The 24,078-nt window shown below is 40.8% G+C and overlaps 1 protein-coding gene across 1 annotated transcript in view; it reads right to left on the bottom strand.

Annotated features, from left to right (window-relative positions):
• Positions 1 to 24,078, bottom strand: part of CNTN5 (contactin 5) — a 750,248-nt gene that overhangs the window by 127,263 nt on the left and 598,907 nt on the right. Inside the window, exons 12-14 of the mRNA XM_087937063.1 lie at positions 13,879 to 14,015; positions 11,018 to 11,147; positions 10,156 to 10,306 (exon numbers count right to left, since the gene is read on the bottom strand). Of these exons, the coding sequence (XP_087793189.1) occupies positions 10,156 to 10,306; positions 11,018 to 11,147; positions 13,879 to 14,015 (418 nt within the window). The remainder of the gene's footprint in view (positions 1 to 10,155; positions 10,307 to 11,017; positions 11,148 to 13,878; positions 14,016 to 24,078) is intronic.

Below are 24,078 nucleotides of genomic sequence, written 5' to 3'. Positions count from 1 at the left end.
GTTTTGGAGAACTGGTAGTGGAAATTTTGAGTAGTTCAGAGAGCCGGAAAATATCATCTCTGACTGGCCCCTCCCCCAACTATTCTCTGCCTCCCGAGTCCCAGCTGATCGGCTGGGTCTTCTTTGGTTGCCCTGAACAGGAGAATGGAGCAGGAAAGCAGGTTAGTGGGATGGGGAGGGAATAGGGATTTTGTAGTAACCTTCCCCCAGGAGGGGGGAGGGAATGGAGATTTTACAGTATCCTTCCTCTGTCATAGCCAACAAGCCACACCCACCAAGCCTTGCCATGCCTACCAAGGCACGCTCACAGAACTGGTAGTAAAATTGTTTGAATTCCACCACTGCTTGGCGGGCGTGGTGTGGCTGGGTGGGTGTGGCAGGGGAAGGATACTGCAAACTCCCATTCCCTTCCCATCCTACTAACCTCATTCCTGCTCCGTTCTCCTATGCAGGTCAATAAAAGAAGACCCAGGTGATCAGCTGGGACTTAGAGGCAAAGAATAGATGGAGGCGGGGCCAGTCTGAGGTAGGATTGGCTGGTTCTTTGAACTACTCCAAATTTCCGCTACCGGTTCTCCAGAACTCGTCAGAACCTGCTGAAAACCACCTCTGATGGTGTAGCTTTACAGCCCTCGTTATTCCATGGAGACTCGCTTTTGACTCTGAAGGAAGTTATACTTCCACATTGAGAGATAGTCTGCAAATTGTTAATTCTCTTCAATTCACAGCTTCTGCCTGAGGAGCAAGTAGCAGAGGTGTCTGGGAGGGCTTTTGCATAATAGTAATAATAGCACATCAACATATACCACCTCATAGTGCTTTACAGCACTATCTGAGTAATTTACAGAGTTTGCATACTGCCCCCAACAATCTCATTTTACTGGCTTTGGAAGGATGGCAGGCTGTGTCAACCTTGAACCTTGTTAGGATCAAACTCATAGCAGTATTCCAGTATTTGAGGGCCTGCCACAAAGAAGAGGGGGTCAAATTATTCTCCAAAGCACCAGAGGGCAGGACGAGAAACAATGGTTGATAAGAAGCAAGCTGGAATTAAGGAGAAAATTCCTAACAGTGAGGACAATTCACCAGTGGAACAGCTTGCCTTCAGAAGCTGTGGGTGCTCCATCATTGGATGTTTTTAAGAAGAATCTAGACAGTCACGTATCTGAAATGGTATACGTTCCAGCAGGTGGCTGGACTAGAAGACTGCTCAGCTCATTCCAGCTCATTCTATTCTAATTCAGAAACAAACAAAAATAGCCCCAATAATAATAGGTGCCCTGGGTGCAATCCCCAAAACAACTGGAGCACCACTTGAACACCATTGGCATTGACAAAATCACCATCAGTCAATTGCAAAAGGCAGCCTTACTCAAAACAGCTTACATCCTGAGACTATACTTTTAACACCATCAAACACCCACATCTGTCTATCCCAGACCTTTGGATAGGCCTTGATAGGTAGACAAAAATGCCAAATCCAGTCTGAACATCTGGGCGAATCTGTGATGAATCATAATAATTAATAATAACAACATGTACTCAATGAAATAATTTATCCAAAATGGAAAGAAGAGTTTTTCAATATTGCATTCATAACCTCTAAGGCTCCTTCCAGCTCATTCTATTCTATTCTATTCTATTCTATTCTATTCTATTCTATTCTATTCTATTCTATTCTATTCTATTCTATTCTATTCTATTCTATTCCTAGCACTTGGCAATTAGCTTGTGCCTTCTAACCAGTATGCTACCCTGGCTCAAAATACCTACTGACCCCATCGCTTTGGGAATTACATTGGTTATCAGTTGACTTCCAGATGTGATTCAAGATGCTAATAATCTTTAAAGCCCTATCTTGTTAAGTGAGGGATCAACATCTCCGATATTGTCAAGCTGCCCAACTAGATCAAATAAAGTAAACTTACTCCAGATCCTGCACCTACAGGATTGTCACCTGATTGGGAGAGTATTCTTGATGATGATACCATCCTTTATGCCAGTGGAAATACAATCATCTCATACCTCTTAAGCTTCAGGAACCTCAAAGACCTACCCATTATGCCTTAATTAAGAGGAGGCTGTTTGGATGGAAAGCAGCATTGTAGCTATACAGTATTTACATTGGTTGGCATTTATTTAGTAATACTTTTATGTATTTGGTTTTTTAAAATATGTTTTGTACTGCTAGCTGCGTAGAACCTGTGGGAGTGAACAGCATATATGCAACAGAAACGACTATTCTGAGAACTATCACACTACCAATAAATTGACATATTTATTTTAAGGTAGATGTCCTGGTAGAACTGCATCTATTTACCTTGCACCTTATGTTAAAAGACACTAAGCCTTTATAATGAAATCCAATTCATTGTTATAAGAAGTCTAAGAAGTATTCTTATTTTTTTTATGAGTATTGCCAGTTAAAATGGCATGTGTAAAATCCATCAAAATTAGTAAGTAGTTCTCTTGAGTCCTTCCCTGTTCATAAATCACAATCTATGAAGATGTCCCCAGGCAATCAAATTCACTGAAAGATATACAATTATATTAGAAGCCATTTCAATTGCCATTTAAAATAAACCCACGTCATTTTCTTGTGAACTGTGGGGAATTAAAAATCTAGATTGGGATATATGAATTATGTCAACAGATGCTGTTTTAAAATGACATGGTTAACACAATGAATTGTCTTGTTTTTGTTCTCTTTTGGAAAAAAAAGAATGCATGTGTAGAATTAGGTTTTAAAAATGCTCCTTTGAATCAAGTGATGATAAGTTAATCTTTTTTTCCCCTAATCCTGCACAGAAAGAAACTGTTGATTGGTCTTTTTTTGACTTAGTGCTCATTAGATGAGTTGTAACTACAACTACCATAAGTCACAGCTGTCTATCTACTGTATTGGAATATGCATCAATAAATATAGATAATGTCAGAGTTACCCTTGGCCCTTAGTTAAATGTAAAACACCAGCTCCACATCCAACTTCCAGAGAATGTCCCTATTTTCAGTATTATTACTGCCATTTTATCAGCTTATGGAATAGAATAACAGAGTTAGAAGCAGAAGGGGTATTCAGCAGGTTCTGACCCATTCTGGAGAACCAGCAGCGGAAATTTTGAGTAGTTCGGAGAATTGGCAAATACCACCTCTGACTGGCCCTGCCCCCATCTATTCTCTGCCCCCCAAGTCCCAGCTGATCAGCTTGGTCTTCTTTTGTTGCCCTGTACAGGAGAACTCAGCTGGAAAGCAGGTTAGTGGAGTGGGGAAAGAATGGAGATTTTACAATATCCTTTCCCTGCCACGCCCACCAAGCCAAGCCACGCCCACCAAGCCATAATAACAGAACTGGTAGTATATTTTTTTGAATCCCACCACTGGTTAGAAGGAACCTTGTAGGTCATCTAGTTTGATCCCCTGCCCAAGAAGAAGACCCTATACCATTTCTGACAGATGGCAGCCCAGTCTCTTCTTGAAAGCTTCCCACAATTTCTGAAAGCAAGCTGTTTCCAGTAGTTGATTGTTTCACTGTCGGAAAAGTTCTCTTTATTTCTAGGTTGAATCTCTCCTTGATCAGTTTTCATCCATTATTCCTTGTCTGGCCTTCAGGTGCTTTGGAAAATAGTTTGACCCCCTCCTCTCTGTGGCAGCGGATATCAGAATATTGGAACAAATTTCCCTATGAACTAATTTCATTGCTTTCATCATTTTTAGTGCACTATCATACACTGTCACACTTTGGTAGGAAGGTGACATTGTTCCCTGCATGTTGGCATATAGTCATGTTGGCCACGTGGCCACAGAAATATTTTTGCACAATATTGGCTCTCTTGGCTAGGAAACAGAGACAAGCACTGCTCCCTCAAGTCAGACATAAAGGAGAACCATTAGCTTTCTTTACTATACAAAGAGAATCAAATGCTATCTGGTTTTGATCAAAATACTATTTGAAATCTTGGTGTTATATAAATACGACATTCCAAGAGATTTCTGTCTCCACATTTTATTAGAAAGTCTGAACTTCAGTCATACCTGCTATCACTGATATAACTTTCCTTCCCATATCAAGTCTTAGTTTTGCATGGTGCCTGGATAAATGTATATTGCTGAAGGCACAGACAAAACAGAACCTCTACTCTGCAATAAGTTATCTTGGACACAGAGAGAAAATTAGTAAACCCCTAGCAGCCGCTGCTGAAGATGAATTCCTATTTATTAAAAATCACTTCTTTCTTAGCATGGGACCATTTGTTCTGTCAGAAATAATTTTCTAAATACAGTTAATGAAAGAATTTTCATTGCGTAAACATAATATTATAAAGAAGCAATTCTCACTCTTCTGACTAAATCCCAGAGTGCTAAGAATTGTACAAGTGTAATTGGTTATGCAGGGAGGAGATAATACAAAGCTTTTGCTGCTGAGTAATTGGTATGTAGTATGAAAAGGCTCTTTGATTTCTATGCTGTGGAAACCATCATTACCTTGTCGATGGTTTCCTTGCTGAGGAATGTTTAGTCTACGAGCTCCTGAAAGTTTCAGAAGGTCTTCTCTGAGTGACGTCATGTAATAGAAGAGACTATTGGAAGCTCAGATTGAATTGATGCTGATATTATCTAATTAAGTAATAAAACATCTGTAGGCAAACAACCTAGTTTAGAACACCAAGAATTCCACAATTGTGATGTAATATAATATAGTGCAAATATATGTAATATTTAGGTTTTTTGTAGCACCTCATTATAAGATAGTCTTATAATCCTTTCCTCCCCTCTCCACCCCTCCCCGCCCCTCCTCTACAATACTCTCACCTAGATTTTTCATGATGGTCAGTCAGTCATTTAAGTGTGAACCCATTCTTCTGAATTTGATTTTTTTTTCCTGGAAACTGGAAAAATCATTGCATACCGCAGTCACATAATCATGCAATTGGTCGAGAAAGTGAGCCAGTTTCCAAGTTGACACATGACTGCAAGGAGAGATGGCATGGGATTTTATATGATGGCCAGAAGTGCTTTAGAGGCCCATTGGAATTTCGACTGGTTGTTTAGCAACCGATAGTAAGTTGAGGACTGTCTGTAAAACTAATAACATTATTTGCTGTACAGCCATAACTAATCTTTAGCATTGCTAGTAAAAAAAAAGCTGCCATTTTTGTCTACCAGAGTGGGTGACCCTGACAAATATAAATCAATATGTAAAATCAATCAATCAATTAATCATCACTGTCAATTTTTTCTCTGTTGTCTGTACCACCCCACCAAAACCGATGCTGATCTGAATTGCAGCAAATTATCAGAACTGGAGGCAGCAAAGTATTAATAGAATCATGAAACTGTATGGCTTGAAGTCTTTTTAGGGTGTTACGGTAACACTGAAAGAACAGCTTTTAATTCATCCTTGTCACTCAGGAAATCTTCATACAAAAATCAAAAGGAGCTATCATAATATGCAGACCGCTGCTTTCACCCTCAACTGATATTAGTTTGCTTTTATGGCAACCGCCACACCTCTCCAGCTGAGGTGGTATTCAGCAGGTTCTGACCAGTTCTGAAGACCTGCTAGCGGAAATTTTGAGTAGTTTGGAGAACCAGTAGCGGAAATTTTGAGTAGTTCTGAAAACCGGCAAATACCACCTCTGACTGGCCCTGCCCCCATCTATTCTCTGCCTCCTGAGTCCCAGCTGATTGGCTGGCTCTTCTTTTGTTGACCTGCACAGGAGAATGGAGCTGGAAAGCAGGTTAGTAGGGTGGGGAGGGAATGGGATTTTGCAATATCCTTTCCCTGCTATGCCCACCAAGCCATGCCCACTAAGCCACACCATGCCCACCAAGCTACGCCCATAGAACCGGTAGTAAATTTTTTTGAATCCCACCACTGTTCTCCAGAAACTTCCAACTTTTGGCCTCATGTCTCTTTCTCATAACCGACTATGCTTGTTCATTAGTATTGCGCACACACGCTTCTTACGTTAGCATGAAGATCTAAAACACAAGAAGGGATGCTCAAATTAAAGCTGTAACATTTTGATTAAAATAGTTTTCAGCTCCCCAAGCTGATTCAGAATCAATGCTGCAGCCAGAGTATTAGGGCTAATTAATAACTCGCATCTAACCGAAAGAAATAAATTATTGTGGAATTTATTTTTATGGCAATGTCAAAGTTGCCACGGTTTCCTGTCTCTCATTGATACCCAGATCTCTAATTTCCATTATAAACTAAAAGAGCTCAATTAAACTGTGATTGATGTGAGAAGGAAAAAAAATTAAACGGTAGCAACTGCACAATTCTCAATACATCTTATTATTGAGTACTCTCTTCTTTATTTTCCATCAAATGTCCTCCTCAAATTGCCTTCTCTCTTACATTAGAATCTGTAAACCATCTCTTGGGCATCAGCAGACTCAGATGGTCATGTGTTCCCAGAAGTTTAAGTAACATATTTCAGATAGTTAGTAGCTTCTACTGTGGAGAAATAAAGCCAATAGTGATTGTCCAGGGGACCTAAACTAAAACAAAACTATTGCGCAAAGATTTTTCTATCCGCACCAATTCTGAGAAAAAATTAGGCAGTCCCTTTTCAATGGAGATTGAGTCATGGGTAATAGAGTGGCAAAGAGGCAATTAAAAGACACAAAACCAGAAGAACACGTTTCTACTTTCTTTCTCTGTTATTTCTCTGTTATTTTCCTTTCTTCAAAATCATGAGTGGGAGTGGATATGAGGGACTTCTGTTGCTTTTAAAAACCTGCTCCTAACAGGCTGAAAGTGTGAAAATTGGGGATATGATTTGTGTTGCTTTTCTACTTTACTCTAAAACAAGAGAGCTAGGAACCAAAATGTTCATATCATTCCAATTTCCCATAGCCCTTTAGACGGCAAACTTCTAGTCTTAAATACAATGGTCATCCTTGTTACAGAGCATTACTTGGATTAGTTTTTAACATTTTTTGTGAATTTATTGGATTGGAAATCATTAAAAGGGGGAATTTGTTGGGTGCTGATATAGTTTAGTTAAATGTTTGAGGATTAGCAATCAGCTTGTAATCATCCACCATAAAATTGAAGCACACATCCTGAAATGCAAAGAGTTTTGGTTTGATATTGCCATTTATTTTCAGAAAAGACTAATAAACCAAAGCAAACCCATTACATTTTTCCAAAAGACACTGACTTTCTAATATTAGGTTTTTGTTAGCTAAAAGCAGATAATTAACCCCACTGTTTATTTTCTTCCTCTGCAGAGCAAAGTAAGTAATAATAGAATCTTAATAAGATTTTCCTTTGCTAAACTCATTTGGGATCATTTTATTTTAAATATAATTAATGGTCATGTAATGATAGTAATGAGCTGGTGTGAAAGCTCAGTAATGAGAAGACATTTGGGCATGCATGAAAGTTGTAGGTTAGCAGAGAGAGAGAAAAGAATCTCTTCATTGGTTTAAACTCTATATTCAATTTACAGAGCAAGTAGACCTATTGCCTAAATCTAGATCTTTAAAAAATAGTTCTATCAAGTTTAGATAAGTTAGTGTAGAGTTTCTGCTAATCCACAGCAAGATATCAAAATCAACATTGGTCTGTTTTTCATTTCAAATTATTTAATTTCAGCTAGAGCTCTCTCTTATTTTTTTATTTACACACTTATAGATCATATGTAGTTAAGCTTCAGGTGCAGCAGAAGGTAGGTAGCATAGATAATATGACCACTTCAAACTGAAATGGCTCGTAAAAGAAATAGGACTTGTGTACAGGTATGATTTTCCATTTCTATATACGCACATGCTGCAATTCTTTTCTATATGTATAAAAAATAAGCAACCTTTCTCATGGCAAAATGGAATTCACAGGGCCACAGTAGCAAAAATACATTTTCTTGGAACAAAAATTAAAGCTCTAATAGTAATTAACATTAAATCAATACAATTACTCCAAGCATATCTTAAAATATGTTCCCTTTTAGTACACCACAATTTGGTAGCAACATTCAGAGGGAATTTCAACTTTCTTATTAACATACCTTCTTAAATTTGGGCGCTACCTACTTGTATGGATTTCATCTCTCAGAATTCCCAGTCTAGCACCAACATTATTCAAATTAAGAGTTAAAGTCTAGAAATCTGGAATATATCCATAACATACCATAATCTGTAAATTGCTCATTGCCATATAAGGGAGATGAGTGGAACAAAAAAAAAAAAAGACACAGAGAGAGAGACAGAGGGAGAGAGAGAGAGACAGATGATAGATAGATAGATAGATAGATAGATAGATAGATAGATAGATAGATAGACAGACAGACAGGCAGGCAGACAGACAGACAGATGATGGATAGATAGATAAATACATTTAAGGTGTCAGTTCTTATAGGTAAACTGGACAGGAAACAAGGTGAACTAATTCTAATTTATTGCAAGGCTATATTAATGAAATAGAATATAGAATACAATAGACTATTCCTTATTGGCCAAGTGTGATTGGACACATAAGGCATTTTATCCTGGTGCGTAAGTTCTCAATGTATATACAAACCATCAAGTAATATAGTCATAAAGCATAAAACACAATCATAAAAATCATAAGATACAAACAACTAAGTTATAAATCATAAGATACCAACAGGAGGTAATAGAAGAGAAGAGAACAAGACTACTACATGGGTCAATATACTAAGGCATAAGACAGTACTGTGGGAATTAGGTGTTTAGCAGAGTGATGGAAACTTGCAAGTCTAAAAGTACTAACTCTCTATTACCACCTTTAACCGCTAGACCCATTACTGTGGGTCCTTCCTAAATTTCTTTCTCTGACCATTAAGCTACTGGGGGCTCCTCTTTCTCTTGTCTGATGGTTTCCTAGGTAGCATCTTTTCCCCTTATCCCTCAAGGTCATCCAGAAATACATTACAGAAGGGCAGTGTAGAAGGGATAAAAAGGTGTAGATCAACAAGCTAGACAAGGAGGAGAGAGAGTATCATATGCACGGAGATAGAAAAATACTGAACTACCCACAATGGAAGAGTAGATAGTAAGATAGTAGAATTTGCAGAAATGGCAAAATTGGTGTGTTTGATGAAGGATAATACATCAAGTATTTTTTTTACAAAAGACTGCACACCTTTTATGGATTTTTTTTGCTGAAAATGGGAAAAGAATGAAGTAGTGATTTATGGATTTGCTGATTAAAAAGAATTAATTATGAGTATCACTTTTTGCATTTTTTTTCTTTTCTTTTTTTCTTTTCTTTTTCTTGATCTTAACAGACAATTTGAAAATGCTAGGGAGCTATTCTGGGTAAAAAAAAGAGATTGATTAAAAACTATGGAGACAAGTAGCAACATAATATGATGTGGGAAGATTAAAAAATGTAGGAGAAAGGGGAAGGGAGTGAATGAATAGATCCCAAAACCTGCTTAGGACCTAATGCACAAGCCCAGAAATAATGACTGCTGTCAATATTGCAACGAACAAAGACATATTTTCAAGTTCGCAGCTACTAAGATTGTTGGTCAAGCAGGTACAAAGATAGCCCAGGAAATGATTGAAGCCTGGGAAACAGGCTTCTTGTCAGTCAGTAAGAGTGCTGAATTACCACTAGATTATCAGGAACTTAGGAGCCGAGGACTTGGCAGCACAAGGAAATAACAGCCAATAGCTGGCCATTAACACAGCAATCAACCGATAGGAAGCCACATCCAACCAGGCACCACATAATTATGACTCGTAGAAAAGCACACATTCCAGTAGAGAAAAGTTCCCTGAGAATGGGCTCCTGCACGAGCCCAAAAACTTAAAAGACTAAACCTCTGGTCCCAATGACCAGTCCAAATTGGACCTTACTGTCAATATTTGCTGGAATTAAATGTCAGTGTTGATTGTTTAGAATTGATCATTTGAAATTTTGAAAAAATTCCAAAGAATCTTCTTCCCTTGAGAAGGTCCCTTGAGAAAATTCATGCCTTTTTTCTAAATAAAAAATGTTGCCAGTCATGAACAATATAGATGAAATTTCATTATCAAAATGATGAGACCATTTTCATATATAATGTTAAAATATCTAATAGCCAAAACTAGCTGACTGAATATTCTTGTGCTTTATCTTTGTTTTGCAAACACTGATGGAAGTCAAAGGTAAACATGGATGAATGGACATCTGACCTTTTATTTTCTCGCACATTTTTTTCTCCTTTCTTCCACCCAATGGTTGGTTTGGGAGAAGCTTGTGGTTTGCAGTCCACAGTGACTTCTTGGCCTTTGGTAATAATAATGGTCTTCTTCAGTTGACTCAGGGGAAAAGTTGGAGCAGAAGCTATTGAGAAAAGAAATCAATGTCAATGGAACCATCCAAACCCATTACATCAAGAAATATTTTCACAGTTGGCACATCACCTTTATTGGTTGGTTGGTTGACTCTCCCTTATGAAATGTCTTTATAATGTAAAATCATACAGCTGTTACAAAGTACTGTATGTAATATATGAGGATGGGGTGAGACCCATTAATCTTACCAACCTTATCTTACCCATTAAATATTCTTTCATACTATAACTATATTATTTATGAGACAAAGAAAGAAATGAAAGATTGGTCAAGAATGACAGGATGAAAGGATCTAATAACATCTATTCCAATGGACATATTTTATAGCTTGCACACTTCTGAAAACCTAAACACGCTTGCAGTTTAATACATAATTTTTATATATTGGTGAGAATGGTTTGTTTAATTCCATATATTGTATATCTCAATCTTTATAAATCTTAGCTCTATTGAACAGTTTTGATTGATGAAAGTCTGCAATATTTATTGGATTTGTTGAGATAAGGACAACAAGATAGCTCTTATTTTTTCATTACAGCTAGCTACTTTGTACTTTCATTTCATTAAAATGTATTTATCTTTAAATCAAATTTATTGGCTGCTCTACTCAGAGCAACCCTTGAATTTATATTTATTTCTGTTCCACACTGTATTCTTAGCAAATGAATGGAAAAAAAGAATAACAGCCTTGAATACAGACCTAAAATCTTCAGTTCAGCACTGGCATAGATGGCTCCATGCTTGTTTTCTGCTACGCACTGATACATTCCAGCATCTGACTGATTAACACTGTGGATCATCAGTACACCATTAACCATCTCAATCCTGCTCTGCAATGGAATAGAAACATAATTCTACAAAAGCAAAGAAAATCAGGAAAATTTACTGGTTTCTCAGCTTTAGCTCAAGTAATGATGGCAGTAGAGGGAACGACATATTTCTGTGCTTAACATGCATTAAAGGAGCTTACTGACTGCCATGTTGACAGTTCCTCCATTGCTTTATCTTTTTTTTTCTTTGTGACAATTTTAAAATGTTTTGGATGCTTAAAACTGCATATGATTAATGTTGGCTCAGATTATCCTTTATAAATGAGACTTTGGTGAAATCTCACTGCTCTGATCCTTTATTGCTATCAGCAATTATTCAGAGCTACCAATGCGCTAATTTTGAAAAAAAAAATGAATAGGACTCTCTTAAGTAGTTGTAGATGTAGCCAAATCATGCATTGACTATTATGGTAGTTTACTGAGGACTTGATTTTTATTTAGTGTCTATTTTTCACTGCTGTCCAGAATTGCAAAGACAGCAATGTTGTCAAGCAGCCTGTAATATATAGCTAACCTGATGCATAATATTTTGGAATCGCAAGTATCATAAAACCAGAACAGATTTAACTCGCTGCTTTGGAATAAGCAAAGAATCCCTATCGAGTGACAATAAAAATATGAAATTTTATTTTATTTCTTTTGCAGCAGAGCACTCATCTGAACTAAGAAAATAAGCTTTTGACTTCTTGGTAGTGTTCCATCTTGCCAGAAAATAAATGATTTACAGTAGGATTTTAAGGTATGATGGTTTTTCTTGTTGTGGTTCGCCGGCAGCCTGTGCAGACAGCAGTGGAATTGGACAGTGGGGAAGAACAGGGACCAGTCAGGGAGTCTGGAGAGGACTCGAGGGTCCTGCGTCTAATGCAGAGATGGGGCCAGGACCATCTGGGAGTGGGGTGCTACCTCTGGAGCCTTTGGAGTCTGGCAGCAGCGAGGCAGAGGATCCAGGGGAGCCTGTTCTCAGTGTGCGTGTGTGCAGAGCTGCTAGAAGGCAAGAGCAGTTGAAACAAAAGGGGTGACTCTGGAGTAAGGCTGGGAGGTTATTGCCCCTCCCATAAGGTATAAAGGACAGGCAAAGATGATAAAACCTTTGCAGGAAGCAAGGTCATTTTTGTTTGGTTCAGATGCATTCTTGAAGCTCTTTGTACTTCGGTTGGTTTTTGTTCTAGTTTATTTGATACTTCTGTTATTGGCAGCACTTCACAGGAAAGAAAGGTGGGTGCTTATCTTGAGGGACTGTTTGAAATTCATTATTGGCTGGGAATTTTAAAAAAAGCCCAGTGTTGCAATAAAGCAAGACTTGTTTTTAAAATAAGCCTGTGCATAATTATGGTCTTGGAAGCCTTGGTCAGAAAATTTCTTCAATAAAGGTGGTGCTACATATATGCCTTTTCATTCAAGATGGCACACAGTTTTGAGGGAAGAGAGAACCATCCTTGAGATGCCATTATTATGAAAAGGGGTTGCAGAAAACATTTTGCTACCTCTGAAAAGCCGAGAAAATGATACTTCGGAATGCGTGAAGTGAGTTCATTTAAACACCTTGCGTTGAACACCTTGCAATAAAATGCAAAGGAATACAAGAGATTAATTTCAAACAATATTTATACCTGCGGGTTATACTAAATATTTCTGTAAAAAAGGATTATAATCCATTTATAGATATGGATATCTATATATGGATTGCAATCATTTACTACAGAAGTATATCGATATAGATAAGTATAACCAACTATCTTATGGCCAGGAACTGATTTTATTAGGAGTTGTGAAGAGCACAGAAGATGACACTGTTGATGCTACAATATAATGGAAATATTAACATTAAATAATTAGTTCAAGATAAAGAAAAGTTGATTTTTTTAAAAAAAAGAGTATTTGCTTATAATAAGAAGGCTCCTGAATGTAACTAGTATTTTTCTGTTTTATTGGTGATAAGGAAGAAGGAGGAGTAAATAGTTGTTGAATGGCTATTTTCTTGATTGCTTCTCATCATGAGATTTATGACACAGGGCACCTAAAATAATAAAATATAAAGAAGGAAATGCACAAATCAAAAAAGTGTCTCTTCAGATTCTTGTGGGTTTTCACGCACACTTTAAGAAAGAAAGAAAAAAGATACAGATTTAGGATGTCACATATCTAAGGCTGAAAAAGAAGTATGGATTCAAAACAGGTGATACAAACTTAAACCATAACAAAAATATCTGTTAGTCTTTTTAAAAAAAGGAAACTTAATTAAGGCCTCTAAACTACTTGAAACATCAGAGCTCTTCCAACAGTTGCTAACAAATTAGAATGCTAATATGAAAAATGAGAAGAATTCTTAAATACACAGGAAGTAATCATATTCCCTATAATTAATTTATGTTAATGTTATTTAAATCAAAGCTTTTATGTGTGATCATCTCAGATATTTTTTTCCTGACTCAACCTACGTCTGGAATTGACTCCACTTGGAAAATGTTCTTCTTCCTGCTTTAGAATGACTATAAATATATCATTGTTTTACTTCCTAATTCAACTGGCATCTGAGCTTAATACCATATTTTAAGTGGACACTCCAAACTTGTCAACCTTAAGACTTCTGGATTTAGCTCCCACTACTTTTCAATCATCTATTGTGGATGAGGAATTGTGGGAGTTGAAGTCCAGAAGTCTTAAAGTTGACAACTATGGAGATCCCCATTCTAAGATAACCTGAAATCAAATAAAACTACAGCATACTTACCTCTGACCGTACAGTATTCCCATTTTTGAGCCAGCGATAAGTTGGCCTTGGCTTTCCAGAAGCTCTACACTCCCAGCGAAGTTGATCCCCACTGTCTAATTGGGTATCGTTCAGTCTCTCTGTCCAGTGTGGATATGCTGCCAACAATAACAATAATGACAGAAGATCCCAGTGATTAATATTGTGGAACTTTTAACTGATCCTTTAAAACAGTGTTTCTCAACCTTAGTGTTTTGTTGTGTGGACTTCAATTATCCAAGGACCAGAGGTGGTATTCAGCAGGTTCTGACCAGTTCTGGAGAACCGGTAGTGGAAATTTTGAATAGTTCAGAAAACCAGCAAATATCACCTCTAACTGGAGATTTTGCAGTACCCTTCCCCTGCCACACCCACCAAGCCACGCCCACAAAACCAGTAGTAAAAATATTTTGAATCCCATCACTGCCAAGGATGGCTGGGGAATTCTGGGAGTTGAAGTCCATGCATCTTCAAGCTTATAAGGTTGAGAAATACTGCTTTAAACTGATTAGAGATCAAATATGACTAATTTAGGTGATCAAATATTACTAGTGATAAGGACAAGTGGTATTTTGCACATTTTTCCAGCAATGGGTCAGACACAAACTGATCAAATAGTTGCTGAATTAAATGAGGTAACAAAGTGAAACTCAAAATGTCCTGGCATGATGGGGATGGTGTTGATTAAATGTCTTTGGGTGGTAACATCATTATTGCAAGCAAGGGCCAGGAGAGCAAAGATATCATCACTACGTGAGTTATATGGATGCCATTAATTGTGATATGGATTTCAAGCCAAAAATAGCATATTCCATGCTGTTTCAACTGTGTAAAGCAAAACAGTCCCCATTTTGTCATGCTGCCTTTGCACACTGGGAGCCCTGTTGGATTTTGAAGCAATGGGAAGCTTCAAAATAAGGCACAAAAACTATAGCCCCTATTTGCAAATATTATGATGGACTAAATATAGTCCAGTTAGTGACTGCAGGTAAATTTGTTACCTCAAGCAGAAATGGGGATAGGTGGAACTTTAAAAGAAAACCTGCCAGTGCTTAGCTACAAAGACCATTGACTGCCAACGCCATCCAAGACAAATTGTTGCATTATTTGGTACCTAAAATCTGATTTCCCCTTTAGGATGTTCTTATTTAATCATAATATGAACATTACACTCCTGGGTAAGATAAGCCTAACTGCTCTATGAAGTTTGGTTGGCCTGAAGGTGTAAATATAGCAGTTCGCTTTGTTTTTAAACATAGTTATTTTATAAAGGTATCTTTTGCACTAATCTTGGTCAAAGGAAACCATTCATTCAAATGTCTGCAAATGCTTTTTCCCCTTTGATTTGCAATCTACTCCTTTCTTATCCATTGTCATTTTTTTGTGGTTAAGATTCAGTTCTACAGTAAAATAAAGAAAAGGATGCTGATTATTTTAATTACTTGCCTTCCTTTTGCTCTGGGGAATGGGAAAATTAATAGATGAACGGAGCTGGAAGGGACCTTATAGATCATCTAGTCCAGTGGTCGCCAACCGGTGGGCTGTGGCCCACTGGTGGGATGTGAGAAAATTTTGGTGGGCCGCAGAGAAATTTCATTCCCAGAGCACCTCCACAAAGTAATTAATCCAGGCTGTGCAGAAAGACAGGGCTGTGCACCGCTCACATGGCCCGTGGGAACCTTCCCCACCCACTCACTCCTTATCCGGTAAACTAGCCTGCTAAATTGCTATTTTTCCTTTTTCTGACCATCATCTGTTCTGCTGTGACAGGAGATTTAGATTAGCTAGGAAGCAGGAAATGGTTGGATTTCTTGCTTTCTAGCTAGTCTTTAGATCTTCGCTCAGCACAGCCTTACCTCCCTTAGTAGTGAAGGTTTGCTTGCAAGCAAATTCATTGCAGACTCACGGCAAGCAAATTTGAGAGACTGAGCTAGCCGATAGATCACTGAATTATTCTGTGAGCAACTCAATCTGCCTGCTTTGCCTGATTTTGGGTAAGAAGTTGCTCTTTTTTTAAATAAAAAATTCAATATTTACATACATGGTGTGTTGTGAGATAATTTTGTGAGTTTGCTTGCAAGCAAATTTTATGTGACAGACTGAGCTAGCCAATGGGAGATAGATGTTTGAATGTATCTGTTATGTCCTTGGAACTGACCAAAGTTCCCAATCAAGTCCGTCCATACTGCGGGGGCGTTTACAGCTCCCATTGGCTGGCTCCCTTCGACAGCTGGCTATAAAAGCCGGCTGCTAGGTCGAGCCAGCCGCTGTTCGCTGAGCATGTCTGCTTGTTAGTATGCAGACGCGACTGCCCTTTATTCAGTTGAATAAAGCCTTTACTTGTGAATGCTCTGGTTTAGCCTCTCATTCCTTTAACATATAACACTGGCGACGAGGATGGGATCGCTAACCAGAAGCATTCCATTGAGCTGAAATCACGATAGGCAACTGAACCGCAGCCGCGAAGCAGAGAGCTCGGTCAGTTCGCTAGTTAGCTAAGTGAAAGTGAAGCGTCTGTAGCCGCTCGCACAAAAAGCTACAGAGAGAGAGTGAAGTCAGGCGCTGAAGCTACAGCCGCCCCGCTCGGAAAAAGAGCGCGGAATTCAAACTGCTGTCGTTTGAATTCGAAACTCAAGCGAAGCCCGGCGCTGTGTCCGCAGCCGCCCACGCGCCCAGAGAGCGCGAAATTTGAATCTCTGTCAGTGCATCCGCCAACGCTTTCCGGGAGCGCGAGATTCAAAAGATTGCTGATAGTCACAGCGTTACAGCAAGAGCCTCTAACGCTCACTAGCACAGAGCCGAAGTCATTGAGCCAGGTCAACCGCTGCAGCCACAGCCGCCTGCGCTCACGTGAGCACGTATTGGACCTCGTATACCCAGAGAGAGAGAGAGAGGGCAGTCTACCCTTGTCTGAGGCGCCAATATGAACGCTAACCCAGCATTTCCGCCCTTTAAACCGGATGAAGAGAAGTGGGACTCTTATAGAAACCGGTTCAATCACTATATTGATGCCATCGGTCTGGCTGACGCAGCGGAACACCGAATTAAGTCATATTTCCTCAGCTACTGCGGAGCTGCAGTCTTCGATACCGCAACAGCCCTCCTTGCTCCACGAGAAATCAAGAGCGTTCCATGGCCAGAGCTGCTGGAGACACTTTCAAATCATTATTCCCCTAAACCTTTGCAGATCGCGAGGCGTTTTGCCTTCCGGATGAGGAAGCAAGCAGATGGGGAATCCATAAATCAATACATGGCTGCCCTGAGGACAGCAGCTCTCCACTGCGAGTTCAAAAATTACCTGGACGACATGTTACTCGATCAACTCGTATGTGGAGTCAAAGACTTAAAACTACAGAGGCGTTTGCTGGCCAGAAAAGATCTCAACCTCTCCCAAGCGGTTGAAGAAGCCTTAGCAGCAGAACTAGCAACCCAGTCAGCCGCTGAAATCCAAGGGACCACTCCCAAGACCAGCTCTGCCACTGTTCACTCCGAGGAAGCGGTGAGTGAAGAAGACCCCATTGAACATTCGGAAGTTCATCGTCTCAAACCCTTGAGGAAATCACAGGTAGGGGCAAGGCATGGGAACAGCAACGCACCAAAGCACATCCTGTTATGCCTGTCCTGCGGGGGTCCCCATGCCCGGACGGCGTGCAGGTTCAGAAACGCTACCTGCAACAACTGCAACAAAAAAGGTCACATCGCCAGAGGCTGCCAAGCGGCACACGTGGCATCGCAAAGGCCTTCGTCCTCTTACTCTCCTCCAGAGCCACCAAGGCAAGTAGAAAACTGTTATACTTGCTACCAAGCTAATCACACTTTTCTGACACCTAATAAAATCACACTTTCTATTCATTTAGAAGGTAAACCTTGTCTCATGGAGGTCGATACCGGGTCAGCGCTCTCGATCATCTCGTGGAACACTCTTAAGAAAATCCGGCCCAGCCTGTCTAGGAGCCAACTCCAGAAGAGCCGCCTCACCTTGAGGGACTATCAAGGGAAGAATATTCCAGTACTCGGAAAAGGCAAGTTCCTCGTTAAATTCAAATCCTTTAAAGGCCATCTGCCTTTAGTGGTTGTTGACGGTGCCCTCCCTAGCCTGTTGGGGTTAGATTGGTTCCCCTATCTCGGTCTTAGCTTAACGGGAGTCCATGCTGTCTCAACTTCAGACATAGACTCCCTATTTGCAGACTACGCTGATGTGTTCAGCAACGAATTAGGGTGTTACAATGGCACACCCATTTCTTTTTCAGTGGACCCCCAAGCAGTTCCCGTCCATTTAAAACCGCGTAGAGTACCATTTGCGCTACGCCCTAAACTGGACGCGGAACTGGACAAATTACTCAAACAGGGGGTGATTGAGCCCACGGATTTTGCTAAATGGGAAACCCCAATTGTCACACCCTTAAGAAGGATGGCAGTTTAAGAATTTGTTCTGATTATAAGACCACAATTAACCGCTACCTACAGGTTAGCGCTTACCCAGTCCCGGTAATCCAGCACTTACTCCACACATTTGAGCCTGGCACCATTTTCGCCAAATTGGATATGTCTCAGGCTTATCAGCAGTTTCCTGTTGACAGTCAAACGGCCGATTTACAAACTATTGTCACTCACAGAGGGGCATTCAGGTGCAGGCGTCTCCAATTTGGTGTTAGTGTTGCCCCAGGCATTTTCCAGTCATTAATGGAACGTATACTTCAAGGCCTCCCTGGCGTGGTTCCTTATTTTGACGACATATTGGTCTCAGCCAGGGACAGGCCCCAACTTTTCCAAAGAGTCAGAGCGGTTTTAGACAAGTTCAGACAGCATGGCCTCAAACTAAAAGGGAGAAGTGTGCCATCGCCACTAAACAGGTGGACTTTCTTGGGTATAGAATAGACGCCTCTGGCATCCACCGGTAGAATCTAAAGTCAAAGCAATTCACGAGGCACCCACGCCTTCCACAAAGTCTGAATTACAGGCTTTCCTAGGCTTATTAAATTTCTACGCTTCGTTCCTACCCCACAAAGCGTCAGTAGCCGAACCGTTACACAGACTTCTAGACAAAAACGCACCTTGGCATTGGGGACCCAAAGAGGAGTATGCCTTTAAAGCAGTCAAATCGCTGCTCACCTCAGACGCTGTCCTAATCCAATTCGACCAGCGCCTCCCTTTAGTCTTAGCAGCAGACGCATCCCCCTTCGGGATCGGGGCTGTCTTAAGCCACAGACTCCCCAACGGCTCCGAGGCACCAATCGCTTTCTTTTCCAGAACCTTTTCACCAACCGAGCATAATTACAGCCAAATTGATAAAGAGGCTCTAGCCGCACTTGCTGCGGTAAAAAAATTCCATGAATTTCTTTTTGGTCACAAATTCGAACTCATCACAGATCACAAGCCACTTCTGGGGCTACTGTCGGGGGACAAACAAACACCCCAAGTCTTGTCACCCAGGATGACAAGGTGGACCTTATTCCTGGCGGCCTACTTGTACAAACTAGTTCACCGGCCGGGAAAAAACCTAAGCCATGCCGACGCCCTCAGCCGCTGCCCGCTGCCAACCCCTGTAGAGGACCCGGCTCCGGTCCATGCCATCTTTGATGTCAGCGAGCTCAAACTACCTGTCACCTCAGGCGACATCGCCTTTCACTCCAAAAAAGACAAAACAATCGCCCAGGTTCTGGACTGGGTACGGAGGGGGTGGCTGGTCACTAATTTTACAACTGAATTCACACCATTTAAAACCCGCCAGCAAGAGTTTTCCAGTTTACAGGGCTGCCTGTTGTGGGGAACCAGAGTCGTCATTCCAAGCTCCCTGCGCACACCTGTCCTGAAGGCGCTGCACGAGGGTCACCCAGGCATCGTCCGGATGAAGGCATTGGCTCGAAGTTACGTCTGGTGGCCGGGCATGGACGACGAGATCGCCAAATGGGTAAGCTCTTGCCGACCCTGTCAGGAATCCAGGCCAGCACCACCAATTACCACCCCAACCAAGTGGGAGAGTACCAACGCACCGTGGTCACGGCTGCACATTGACTTGGCCGGGCCAATGCACGGCAAGACATTCTTGGTGGTCGTGGATTCGTATTCCAAGTGGATCGATGTGGCCCTACTACCCATGACCACCACCCGGGCAGTTGCCCAAGCCCTGACCCGTTTATTTGTAACACACGGGCTGCCTGACACTCTAGTCTCGGACAATGGCCCCCAATTTACATCTACAGAATTCAGCCGGTATGTCACCAACCTGGGCATCCGGCACATCTTAATGGCTCCCTTTCATCCTGCCAGCAACGGGTTGGCAGAGAGAGCCGTTAGGTCAACAAAGGAGGCGTTGGCCAGATTCAATCAAGAGGACTGGCACTCTAAGCTCTCCCGCTTTCTCTTGAGCCAACACACGACCCCCTGTACGGTTACAAACAAGTCTCCTGCCAAGCTCCTAATGGGCAGACGCCTGAGAACGGTGTTAGACAGGCTGCATCCCCATTATTGCCCTGACACTCCTATCGGGTCTGACAGCAGGGTCAGAGATTTTGTGTTGCAGGACCCAGTGTTTGTCAGGAACTACGCCGGCGATCCGCTATGGGTACCCAGGAGAGTCGTGGCCATCACCGGTCCGAGATCGTACCAAGTCCAACTGGAGGACGGGCGAGTTTGGCGGAGACATCTCGATCAGATAAGGAAGCGCCACAGTGGTCATGCCAATGCTGAACCATGGACTCCTGTAGATATCCAGTCGCCACACCAGAGTCCGATCGGGGACCATCTGAGGGACCTGTCACCACCGACCGAGCGAGGGGAACGGACGGTAAACCGGGACCGTCCGCCAGAGACGCCAGCCTTGCCGACCAGCGATGCCACCGGGTTGCTGGACAATGACTATACTACAAACCAACCCGGTGGCAGAGACTATTCACCGACGCCTGATCAGGTCCCAGAGCAACCCCGCTCTCCAGCACCCACCAATCCTGATTCCCTGAACTCTGGTCCACTCAGTGACTCACCAGAACTGCGCCGGTCTGGGCGCTCGCACAGACCACCTGCATATTTAAAAGACTATTCATGTTCGCATCTGGGGGGAAGGGGTGTTATGTCCTTGGAACTGACCAAAGTTCCCAATCAAGTCCGTCCATACTGCGGGGGCGTTTACAGCTCCCATTGGCTGGCTCCCTTCGACAGCCGGCTATAAAAGCCGGCTGCTAGGTCGAGCCAGCCGCTGTTCGCTGAGCATGTCTGCTTGTTAGTATGCAGACGCGACAGCCCTTTATTCAGTTGAATAAAGCCTTTACTTGTGAATGCTCTGGTTTAGCCTCTCATTCCTTTAACATATAACAGTATCTGTGATTCTGTGAGCAACACAATCTGCCTGCCTGCTTTGTCTGATTTTAGGTAAAAGTTGCTCTTTTTTTATAAAAATTTCAATATTTACATGCATGGTGTGTTGTGAGTTAATTGTGTGAGTTTGCTTGCTCGCAAATTTTATGTGACAGACTGAGCTAGTCAATGGCAGATAGATAGATGTCTGAATGTCTCTGTGATTCTGTGAGCAACACAATCTGCCTGCTTTGCTGATTTTGGATAAAAGTTGCTCTTTTTTATAAAAAAATTCAATATTTATATAAATATTTATATATACATACAAGCCATGCCCAGCCAGTAACATGACCACCAAGCCATACCCACAAATTAGGCCCCGCCCACAGAACCGGTTAGTGGTCCCTGGGATCTTAAATTATGAGTTTGGTGGTCCCTGAGGTCCAAAAGATTGGCGACCCTGATCTAGTCCACTCCCCCACCCAAGCAGGAGACCCTACACCATTGCTGATAAACGGTAGTCCAATCTTTTCTTGAAAGCCTCCAGTGATGAAGCTCCCAAGGCAAGCTGTTCCACTGGTAGGTTGTTCTCTCTGTCAGAAAATTTCTCCTTATTTCTAGGTTGAATCTCTCCTTGATCAGCTTCCATCCATTATTCCTTGTCTGGCCTTCAAGTGCCTTGGAAAATAGCTTGAACCCCTTTCTGTGGTAGCCCCTCAAATATTGGAAGACTGCTATCATGTCTCCCCTGGTCCTTCTCTTCACTAGACTAGCCATGCCCAGTTCCTGTAACTGTTCTTCATATGTTTTAGTCTCCTGTCCCCGAATCATCTTGGTTGCTCTTCTCTGCATTCTTTCTTTTTTTATAGCTTGGTGACCAAAACTGGATGCAGTATTCTACTGTGGTGTTACTAAAGCTTTATAAAGTGGAATTAGTATCTGGTTGCTCTTCTCTTCACTTCAAAGTGATCTGTGTAAGATCACCACTCTGAAATAGAACTTGGCATCTTCATTGGCAGCTGACATTACACTTCTATCTTATATAGTTTGGCCTCATTTGTAACAGACAGACAGAAACTCCATTAATCAAAGGGAAGAATGAATGAGAATTCCTTGATAGCTTCTCTCATTCTGAATCCATAGTCTAGATTAACCAGCTTTATGGTTTGACAAAAGCTTTAATTCAAAAGGATGAATCAATTTGTAATCATGTTTTCAAGCCTATTTTTACATTACAGACTGCAACAGCATTGGATGTGTTCAGCTGTAAAATTAAACTATGTTTTAACATTGTGAGAGCTACTATGAAAAGAAATTTTGGTTCCTCCTGGATTTCTCCATACTCATTCCTCCTTTGTCCTCAGACATACAGTAGGAACAAGATTATCAAACATTTCCACTTACATTTTAGATAAAATGAAATTTATTGTGTAGCATAATCAGGAATCTATGTCTATCAGTAAATACATTTAGAAAAAAAAAAGAAGCCAGCTTTGGTATAATTTAGCCTGAAGAGGTTTTACAGCAATCATAGTTAAACACAGAGTTCTCCAAACTTGGCAACTTTAAAACTTGTGGACTTCGACTCCCAGAATTCTCCAACCAGCATAGGAGTTGAAGTCTACAAGTCTTAAAGTTGCCAAGTTTGGGGACTTCTGGTTAAAAATAACCATAGTTTGTCCATTTAGAGAAAAAGCAAAGAACTAGGATCACACATTATATTAATAGAATTTGGAATTAGCCTCAGCTATGAGGCTAACTCCGAACTCTATTCACCTCATAAAACTTTAACAATGACAGCTGATGGTGCAAGCTACAGAACACCTGTATGTTATTGATACTAACTGCCAAGAAAAAAAAAAGCTTTTTCAAATTAATAAGGGTTAACTCATTAATCCAAATTGCTGAAGAATGTTCAAATCTCTTAGATATGTCATTGAAGTCTAACAGGTTCAGAAGCCTGAATATCATGGAGTGCCAAATAAGATATTTGGCAGTGTAAGTTGGTAATTGAGAACCAACACAGAATCTATTTTGGATAGAATGAAATCACTGGAGCACTTTAATAACTGTTATTACACTGGACTGAATTTAAAAATGAATCATATATGCTATTTGGTATTTGGCCAGTCTTCAATTTGAATTTAAATGGCTTCAAGAAAAGCTTTCCTATTCTGAGCATCTGTCATGGTTATAACAAATAGAACAGCCTTACCTAGATGGGAATGAGGTCTGTTGAACTATGGAATGTTTATATGCACTGGTTTGACCAGAAAAATTGGAAAAGTTTTGGCTCATCAATGTATGACTGTATGTGATTTAGAATGATCAAACCAATCTAGTTTCACAGTTGAATATCTGGATTCCACCTCATTTACAAAACATTTACTTAAGCAAAAATTCTCAATTTTATGTTTTGTATAAATCTCCAGCTATGAGGTTAGGATCAGTTTCAAAATCTTGCTTCAAAAATCCATCATAAATTGTGTTTGTCTAGTTTAATGAAAAGAAGGACTAGGGGAGACAGGATAGCAGTGTTCCAATATCTAAGGAGCTAGAAGAGGGAGTCAAGCTATTTTCCAAAGCAGGACAAGAAGCAAAGGATGGAAACTAATCAAAGAGAGAAGCAATCTAGAACTAAGGAGAAATTTTCTAACAGTGAGAAAAATTAGTCAGTGGAATGGCTTGCCTTCAGAAGTTGTGGGTGCTCCAACACTGGAGGTTTATAAGAAGAGATTGGAGAGCCATTTGTCTGAAATGATATAGGGTTTCTTGCTTGAGAAGGAGGATGGACTAGAAGACCTCCAAGGTCCAGTAGTGGGATTCAAATTTTTTTACTACTGTTTCTGTGGGCACTGCTTGGTGGGCATGGCAGAGGAAGGATTTCCC

This window comes from Pseudonaja textilis, chromosome 7 (genome assembly GCF_049901715.1).
Source record: "Pseudonaja textilis isolate UNSWEBS1 chromosome 7, rPseTex1.2, whole genome shotgun sequence".
Classification (NCBI taxonomy): domain Eukaryota; kingdom Metazoa; phylum Chordata; class Lepidosauria; order Squamata; family Elapidae; genus Pseudonaja; species Pseudonaja textilis.
The sequence above is the reverse complement of the archived record's forward strand: the minus strand, read 5'-3'. Positions and strand labels throughout refer to the sequence as shown.